Source organism: Orycteropus afer, unplaced genomic scaffold, assembly GCF_000298275.1.
Source record: "Orycteropus afer afer isolate SDZICR_OR568_19922 unplaced genomic scaffold, OryAfe1.0 scaffold00130, whole genome shotgun sequence".
Classification (NCBI taxonomy): domain Eukaryota; kingdom Metazoa; phylum Chordata; class Mammalia; order Tubulidentata; family Orycteropodidae; genus Orycteropus; species Orycteropus afer.
The window spans coordinates 4,212,519-4,221,941 of record NW_006921717.1 but is presented as its reverse complement, the minus strand read 5'-3'; the positions used below and the strand labels follow the sequence as shown (position 1 = coordinate 4,221,941).

The window sequence follows — 9,423 nt, the reverse complement described above, 5'->3', positions numbered from 1 at the left end:
TGGTGCTTCCCTAATAAACCCCATAATCTGTGAGTTCTGTGTGGCCACTGCAGCGAATTATCGAACCCAGGAGAGAGATGGTGGGTGCTTTGGGAGGAAAGGTTGGAGAAAGGGCTGGAGGGAGGCAGCATGTCTGGCCTTATAGGAATAGCCCTTGGGTTATTGATGGTGGCTCTGTCTTCCTTTTGTGGGGTTAGAGAAGGTTGGAACGTGTGGCCTCCTTGTCCTTTTTGCAAATAATAATAAATTAATGACTGCGTGAAAAAGCTCTTGTGGCATAGTGGGTAAGGCAATTGGCTGCTAACCTCAAGGTCAGCAGTTCAAACCCACCAGCCGCTCTGCTGGAGGAAGACGAGGCAATCTCCTTCCATAAAGATTTACAGCCTTGGTAACCCAATGGGGTCACTATGAGCAGGAATGGGAGCTCTGGTAGCATAGTGCCTAAGGCATTGGACTGCTATGGCAGTGGGTTTGATTTTGGTTGGGTGTCTATGTGTGGTAAGGAGCCCTTAATATTTAAAATAAATCAATCACAATTTTAGGTCCTTACAAAGAGTTCCAATAAGGAATAGGACATTCTCTGGGTGCTTAGTTTTCCCCGGGTAGCCCTTCACTGCCATTTACCGCCCTATGTGTGAAGTTGCCTTAATTTTGCACAGTTTTGCAGTAAAGAAAGTTTATTTACTTCCCCACGCAGTTGCTCATGAAACCTGCACTGTGGGGTAGGAGATGTCTCTCTGTCTCTATACCTTATAAATGACCCAACTCAAGCTTAAGTTACTGACAAGGTCAGGGTAAATAGCTTCAGGTATGGCTGGATTAGGACGCACAAACTGAGTCATCAAGTGTCGGTCTCTTGCCCCATTTGTTCACCTCTAGGCCAGCACATTCTTAGGCTGGGTCCCTCGGGGTAGTATGATGGCCACCGGAATGCCAGCTTAGCTGCCCAAGTGGGAGCTTACCACGACCCCTGCCACGTTCCCATTAGTGCCAACAGAAGTTCCTGGCCTGGCCCTCCTTGCTCTGCTTTGGGTCATGTGCCTATTCCTGACATCAGTCACAGGGGATCGGGTGAGATTGGCCAAGCTGGGGGTCCCAGACCCATCCTGGACCCAGGGTGGAGTCAGCCCCGAGGGACTGGGGCAACTCCCAGAAAGCATCAGATGCTGCTGGAGGCAGAAAGAGGAGTGGATCCTGGACAGAGGCCACCACCTTGGCAGGATTCAGGCAAGAGGAAGCCACTGCTCAGTGGGCACACCCCCTGCGCCACGTCCCGTCCCTCGTGGGATGGACTCGAGTGTCTTTGTATCACCACTCCACCAGGGACCCAGGGGCAGGAAAGCAAAGGTTTGCTGAGGGACGATTCCGGGAGGATGGTGACGTCATGGGGACACCCAGGGCCTGGGGGAAGGATGCACTTTCACTTTCAGCGCAGCACGATGTGAATGACCATGGGCTCTTTAAAGCCGGAATCTGCAAACCACCCCGCCTTTGAGGAACCAAGTGACTTCATCTGGGGCTCCATGCAGCCGTCCCCACCCCTTCCTCAGTGCCCACCGAGAGCAAGCCGGACTGGTGCCAGTTCCCACGGGCGGGCAGTCCCCTGGCACACACCTGCTCCAGCCCTGCTGGGGCCTCTGCCGCCTCCCAAAGCTATGTGCTTCGGATTTCCCTAGAAGCTGACTCAGACCTTCGGATATGGGCGGGGGTACAAACAATCAACAGCTAAGTGTGTGCGTGTCAGCCAGGGGGACACGGCACTGGGGGCCACAGTTCCCAGAAGTTCCCCAGGTAGTGCCAGCCTCCGAGAGCCCTGGTTCAAATCTGTGCTCGGCCACCTCCTCGCTGTGTGGACTTAGACAAGACCCTTGGTTTCTCTGGGCCTCAGTTTCTCTGCCTGTAAAAGGGGTGTAACACCCTCAGTTTGCCAGGACTGTTGCGATGGCTGAAACCACAGATGGAAAGCAGTCGCCAGCAAGCCCAGAAGGGCAAGTCCCCTCGCTCTTGTCCCAGTTTCCCTGACTGTGCCACCGCCGTCTCATCTTGTGCGTGGGTTCCCTGCACTCCCACGAGACAGGTGGGCCTCCCGTGGACGCTAGCACCACACCTAGGGTTGCAAAGCAAGGGCCCGGAGGACCATCACCAGGACGGGGTGAGGTGAGCGGGGGAGAGCGGGGCATGAAGCCCAGCCCAGCTTGGCCAGCAACTCCCATGGAATGGACCAGCGAGCTCTGACCTTTGCAAAGCCGGGGCCAGGGAGGGTGTAAGGGGTGGCAGGGAAGCTTGACAAGGCAGGCTGTGGACTGGTGCAGTGCAGGGAATTACTTACTGTGCCTCTTGCAGCCATAGTCGTTGTGACTCCCACCAGATGACTGGGTTGTTGTTGTTGTTATTTGCCATCGCGTCGGCCCTGACTCATAGCGACCCCTCCTTGGGTTTCCGAGGCAGTATCACTACGGAAGTAGGATTGCCCAACCTTCCTTCCGAGGAGTGGCTGGTGGGTTTGAACCGGACTGGGTAGGACTATGCAAATGTAGGGTACTGTGGCCCACCAAGAGGATCAGCTAGCTCGTTCATGATGTAAATAAGGTCCATGGCACCCTTGTTGGGGTGGGACCATGCAAACAAGGTGTATGGAACCCTAACGTGGGGATCTGGTCAGTTTTGCCACCCCAGGCTAACATGGAAGGTTACCCTTCTGTGGCCCATGGTGGAAAGGCTCAGGGGAGCCTGTGAGGATGGCCTTTCACAGTCCTCAGCACCGCTTCTGAAGGAGGGGGGCCCCACCCAGAAGAAAGGTCCGGGAAAGGGGCTCAGGAGAACCGGGTTCACCAGCAGCTCAGCTGCTGCCAGGCTGCAAGGCCTCTGGCAGCCTCACACCCTCTCTGGGCCTCAGTTTCCCGCTATGCAAACTGATCCCTCCAAGTCCCCTGTGCTGTGGCTGGAGGCAGAGGCCAGCTGAGACCTCTTGGGGGCTGTGCTGTTTGCGAGAACGGGGGTGGCTCTTGTAGGAAACAAGGAACGTTGAGCCGAGGGCGGGTGCCGTGGGCAAAAGAGACCTGGGTTCCTGGCCGGCCACTGCCACTTACTTGCCCTCTCCTCTGGGACTCAGTACCCACCCCTGACGCAGACACCCACAGAGAGGGGATGCTAGGTACTGCCGTCCTAGGTCCACATCTGTGGGTACCTCCGAGGCTGGGGGCCAGGTCTGTCTTGGTTTGCAGGGCAGAGAATCCTGGTGGTCAGGAACGAGCAAATTGAGCTGCTTTCGAGCTGTGGGACTCAGTTACCTCGGCCTCTACCCTGGGTTCTCTCATCAACAGAGGTTTCTTGAGCATCTACTACGTGGTGGGTGCAGGTGGTGTTCGAGGTGCCATGGGGACATTTGTGGGTTGTTCGTTTTTTTAAGAACCCTCACTTTCACGAGTCCCTGGGTGGGTGAACAGTTAGGCCCCGGGCTACAAGCTGCCAGGCTGCCAGTTTGAACCCACCCAGAGGTGCCTGGGAAGAAAGGCCTGGTGATCTGCTCCCCAAAGCTCAGGGCCATGGACACTGTGCAGAGCGGTCCGACTCTGTCTGTGTGGGCTCCCAGGGTGAGGACCAACTTGACAGCAACAGGCTGGGTTTTGGTTGTTTTTTTCCCGCCCCTGTGGAGGTTCCATTCTAGTGGGGATGGCAGCAGTGGGGAGAAAACACAGAAATTAAGTGACAGAAATTAAGTAACTTAAGTACGACATCTGGCCCCAAGTGCCCTAGGGGAATAGCAGAGCAAGGGCAAGGATTTGGGACTATAGGGGGGTTTGGGGGGGGGTGGCTTCAAATGTGGTCACTGAGCTGGGACAGTGGAGCAAGGGACTGCTGAGGAGAGGGAGGTGGCCGGGAGACACTGGGGGCAGGCAGTGGGCAGTGTGCTGGCCGGGTGGGGGGTTAGCAGGGAGATGGCTAGAGAGGAGCGAGGGCTGAGTGAGGGCTGAGAGCCAGGGGGAACAGGGGGAACAGGGCCTCGTAAGCCACTGAAGGCCTTGGGCTCTTACTCGGAAAGACCCAGAGAGCACTGGGGGGCTCAGGGCAAAGGGCACCTCTGGCCCGGGAGGGAGAGCTGGGATGCTGCTGCTGGTGGGCAGAGGCAGGGGAGCGGAGGTGCTGGCTCCTCTGTCAAGCAGGTGACAGGGGTCTCTGCCCCTCAGTCTGTGAGGATCAAACGAGTAAAGGCAGAGCAGGGTCCAGGCACCTCACTCCGGCCAGGGCCAGCCAGCAGGGCCTTGTGGAGCTGAGGAAGCACCCAGTACTGCCCAGCAGGTGAGGGAGGCATGGGAGTGGCTGACGGGAGAGCTCTGATTTTCAAGTCCTTCCCAACTCCTAAGGTTCCAGAAAGGCCTATGGAAGTCATGCACCCTTGGGTGGATGGCAGGGGGCTGTCATCTGGAAAATGGAGGGGCCTTCCCTGCCTCCCACACAAGGCAGCTGGGCAGGAGGGCGACAAGATGCTGCCACAGCCTGACTTGCCATTTGAGGCAATCAGAGACCAGCACCAGAGACAGGGCTGCCCTTGGAGACTTGAGGCCTATGGGGAGATAAGGGCTGAAGGCCTGGTCCGAGCCCGGGCAGAACTGTGATCTGTAGGCACTTGTCCTTCAGGGTCGACACTGCACATGCACTCCTCCGGTTCTCTGTTTACTGATTAGTACAAAAACCTACACTTAGGTACGCTGCCACCAAGTGCTGGTCAGTACCTGTCATAGACATGTGGTCAAAAAATATATGACTTGCACCATAGATGTGTCTGAGATCAAAATGTCTTCTTTTTCTTCCCTTCTCATCGAAACTGTAACTTAATTTTAAACAACCTAGTATGAACATGAGGAGCCCTGGTGGCATAGTGGTTAAAGTGTTCAGCTGCTAACCAGAAGATAGGCGGCTCAAAGCCAACAGCCGCTTCACAGGTAGAGAGGTGGCAGTCTGCTCCCGTAAAGATCTGACAGCCTTGGAAACCCTCTGGGACAATTCTGCTCTGTACTGTAGGGTCTCTGAGTCAGAATCCACTCAAGGGCAATGAGTTCATTATGAACATTACAGCTTAAAAGAGGCAAACAAAACTCCTCTAGCTTAAAGATACATGTTTGGGTATATTTCTGGCTAATGCTTAACAATCAGCAATTAGGATCAACCAGGATCCTCTCCCTACTTCCCTCCCAACAAAAGCGGTTCTCTTGTTTTTCTTTTCTAGTTATACAACAACACAAGACGCAGAGTGGATGGATCAGAAAGACTCTACCTTTTAATAGTGTGGAGAAGGGTAGCAATAATGGTCGCACAACATGAAAAATGCCATCAATGTCCCTGATCCGCAATTGTGGAAGCTGTTATGTTGGTGAATATCTTGATGCCCGTGTTTTCACCATAATAAAAGTGAAAGGGGGGGAAAAAAAAAGGTCCACCTTTTAAAATTAAAACCGTAACATCAAATTGTCCTCCCTTGTCCTTGGCTGAAATATGCCTTTTTAAAGGGTATCTACAGCTCCATCCTCAGTCCACTTGGCCCCAAGACTTTCTCTCTTCAAAAGCTGGCTTTCAGCTGTCAGGATTTGGATCTTTTTTATTTCAGGATTCTTTCTGATAAATGTGTGTGTCTGCAAGCACACACACGTACATGTGTGAGACTTACCTATACAATTACAGCCCTACATATCTTTAGTCCTAGTTTTATTCCAAAGGTACGCCTCCAAATTTTATGTCCCTAAGAGTTCTCTTTCCTCCTTTCCATGAAGCAAATGAAAACTCCCTGTGATGTGGCCCCCACCCTTGTCTTTAAAAGCCCCTCCACCCACAAGTTAAAACACAGTGACCTCCTGGCCTCCTCCTGTTTCTCAAACTTCCAGGTTGTTTTTTCAACCTGGAAATACCACAAGGGGGTGCCTTTCACAGATAGAAATGTATTTTCTTACAGTTAGGAGGGTAAAAGCCGGAAGCCAGGGTGTGCCTCTAGGGGAAGGCTTTCCTCCTCTGTTGGCTCTGGGGGAAAGGACCTCGCCTCTTCAGCTTCTGTTCCTCGGAGAGCCTCACGTGGCACGACGTCTGTCCCCCCATCTCTGCTCGCTGGCTTGTTTAATCTCCTTTCTATTGAAAAGAGACTGCCTGAAGACACACCCTGCGCTAACACTGTTCATTAACATAACTAGAAACCCATTCCCAAGTGGGGATTATATAACTGCTACAGGGGTCGGATTTACAACACCTATTTGGGGGGAACAAAATTCAATTCGTAACAGGCTGCTCCCAATTGCTTGCTGCTCTCAACCCTCCACTAGGAAGAGCTCTGGTGGCCTAGTGTCTAAAGCATTTGACTGCTAACCAGAAGGCTGGTGGTTCAAACCCACTAGCCACTCCTCGGAAGAAAGACTGGGCAATCGACTTCCGCAGCGATACCACCTCAGACACCCAAGGAGGGGTTGCTATTAGTCAGATCTGACTCCATGGTAGTGAGCTGGGTTGGTCTCAACCCTCCACAGTGACTTGCCTTGTTCTACTGGGCCTAGACTATGAGCCACACCCTTGAGGCAGGACGACAGACTCCTAGGTCCGGGCACTTCACATTTTGACAGTCACTGTGTCTCAAAAAGAAGTTCTGGTGGTGTATGAGTAAAGCATTTGTCTGGTAACCAAAAGGTCAGTGGTTCAAACCCCCCAGCCCCTCCACAGAAAAAAGATGAGACGATCTGCCTCTGAAAAGATTTACAACTTTACGACTAGGATCTTAAAGGCTTGCAAGCGGCCATCAAGATGCAATGATGGGTATCTCCTCATCCAGAGCAAAGAATGAAGAAAAACAAATGGAAACAATTAGTTCAAGGCACTGGTAGACCAGGTAATCCTCAGCCTATATGACTATGAGACCAGAAAACTACATGGTGCCCAGCTACCTCTGTCAACCACTCGGAGGAGGATCTGTGTAGGAGATCCTGGATAGAATGGGAGAAAAATGTGGAACAAAAAAAAAGACCAGGTTTGCTGGTCTGATAGAGCCTGACAGAACCACTGAGACTATGGCCCCTAGCTGCCCTTCAGGTCTGGAATTGAATCCACTCCTGTGGCTTCCAGGCAAACAAAAGACAGGCATATGAGCTGAACATTTACCTGAGGTAGATACACTCTTTGGAGAGAACAATCATGAGAGACTAGAAGGGCTGTGGATACACAGGGAGACAGCTCGGGGCAGGAGTGCATGGAGGGAAGGACACAGGGAAGAGGTAACTTTGGGGAGGAAGTAGGAGGGGAGCTGTTGCATTGTGGGAAACTGCAGTCAATGTCATGAGACAAAGTGTATGTGAACTCTTGTATGGAATATGAATCTGCTCTGTAAACTTTTACCCAAATCACAATAAAAAGTAAAAAAAAAAAAAAAGAAGAAGAAGAAGAAGAAAAAGATTTACAGCTTTGGAAACCAAATGGGGGTAGCTATGAGTGGGAACTGACTCAATGGCAGTGAGTTTGGTTTCGTGTCTCAAAGCCCTTGAGCAGGCGTTATGGTCACTTTTTTCCCTTGCGTGTCTGGTGGAGGGTAAGGGAGTGCTGACTGAGAGTGCCAAGTCGGGCACCTCACTCTGTCCCACCCCTCACCTGTACATACTCCTTCTGCAGGGTGGGAAGCTCTCTAAACTCCACAAAGGGCCTGGAAACCAAGACTTTGAACCGGTTCGTTCCTATTGTAGATTCTGATTCTGTATATCTGGAGTGGAAAGGCAAATTCTCAATAGGGCTCAAACCAGAATGAACTGGTTCAAAGCCCTGCTGGAAACACAGTGCACTTTACCATCAATCAGGCCTGAGTCTGAATTGCTGCCCAAGCTCCTTAGACTCTCTGGACTCCACTATCACATCTGCAAACAGGGAACAGCCTTTGGGGCTGCCGAGAATGAAGAAGTTGTAGAGTGCTTTGCAAATGGTTAAGGAGCTCTGGTGTAGTGGTGAAGGCATTTGACTGCTAACCAAAAGGTCAGTGGTTCAAACCTACCAGCCACTCCATGGAAAAGAATTGGGGGAGTCTGCTTCTATAAAGATTTACAGCCTTAGAAACCCACTAGGGGTCACTATGAGTGGGAACTGACTTAATGGCAGTGAGTTTTAGAGTACTGTAAATGGTTACAGGCATGTTACTGTTATTTCAGCTGGTGCCTGATGGTTGTTTCCTAAACATTAGGCAGAGCCTACTTAAAACATTCAACAGCTAATAGAAAAGTTGAAAGTTCAAGTCTACCAATAGGTTCCCTGGAATAATACCTGGCAATCTAGTCTAAAAAAAAAATCAGCCACTTAAAATTCTATGGAGTTCTGGGTTTGGGACCATAATCGCAGGGGACATAACATACTACACAAAACACTGTTCCACCTCCTACTTTGACAAGCAGCGACTGGGATCTTAAAAGCTAGCAAGCAGCCACCTAGCTGCAATGATGGGCCCCTCCTCGTCCACAGCAAAGAAGAATGAAGGAAATCAAGGATTCATGGAAACAATTAGGCCTCGCAACTAGTACAGCATGTGATCCTCAGTCTATATGACTGTGAGACCAGAACTAGATGGTGCCCAGCTACCACTGTCAACCACTCGGAGGGGGATCTATGTAGGAGATCCTGGACAGAGAGGGAGAACAATGTGGAACAAAACTCAAAATCATTTGGGAATAAAAAGGGGGGGGACCAGGTTTGCTGGTCTGATAGAGCCTGGTGGAGCCACTGAGACTATGGTCCCTAGCTGCCCTTCAGGTCTGGAATTGAACCCACATCTGTGGCTTCCAGCCAAACAAAAGACAGGCATAGGAGCTGAACATTTACCTCAATAGATACACCCTTTGGAGAGAACAATCATGCGAGAAAGAAGGGTTACTTATGCACAGGGAGACAGCTCAGGGGGCAGGGGTGTATGGAGGGAATGACACAGGGAAGAGGTAACTATGGGGAGGAAGTGGGAGGGGAGCTGTTGCATTAGGGTAAATTGGAGTCAATGTCATGAGACAATGTGTGTGTGAACTGCTGTATGGAAAGTGAATTTACTCTGTAAACTTTCACCCAAATCACAATTAAAAAAAAAAAAATGCTATAGAGCACAGTTCTACTGGGACACACCTGGGGTCGCCATGAATCAGAACAGACTCCGTGGCAACTGGTCAGTTACTCTGTGATGTTTACCCACCTCACCCCTTAGTAGCTGAATGTTGTTGTTGTATGCCGTGGAGTCAGCCCTGACTCATAGCGACCCCTCCTTGGGTTTCCGAGGCAGTATCATTACGGAAGTAGATTGCCCAGTCTTCCTTCCGAGGAGTGGCTGGTGGGTTTGAACCGCCAGCCTTCTGGTTAGCAGTCAAGTGCCTTAGGCACTATGCTACCAGAGCTCCTTAGTAGCTGGAGGAAGGGCTTAAAATAAGACAT

The 9,423-nt window shown here is 51.4% G+C and overlaps 1 protein-coding gene across 1 annotated transcript in view; it reads right to left on the bottom strand.

Annotated features, from left to right (window-relative positions):
• The window catches only part of BATF2 (basic leucine zipper ATF-like transcription factor 2), a 24,851-nt gene extending 22,504 nt beyond the window's left edge, over positions 1-2,347 (bottom strand). Inside the window, exon 1 of the mRNA XM_042781515.1 lies at positions 2,330-2,347. Within this exon, the coding sequence (XP_042637449.1) occupies positions 2,330-2,347 (18 nt within the window). The remainder of the gene's footprint in view (positions 1-2,329) is intronic.
• Between the last annotated feature and the right edge of the window lie 7,076 nt (positions 2,348-9,423).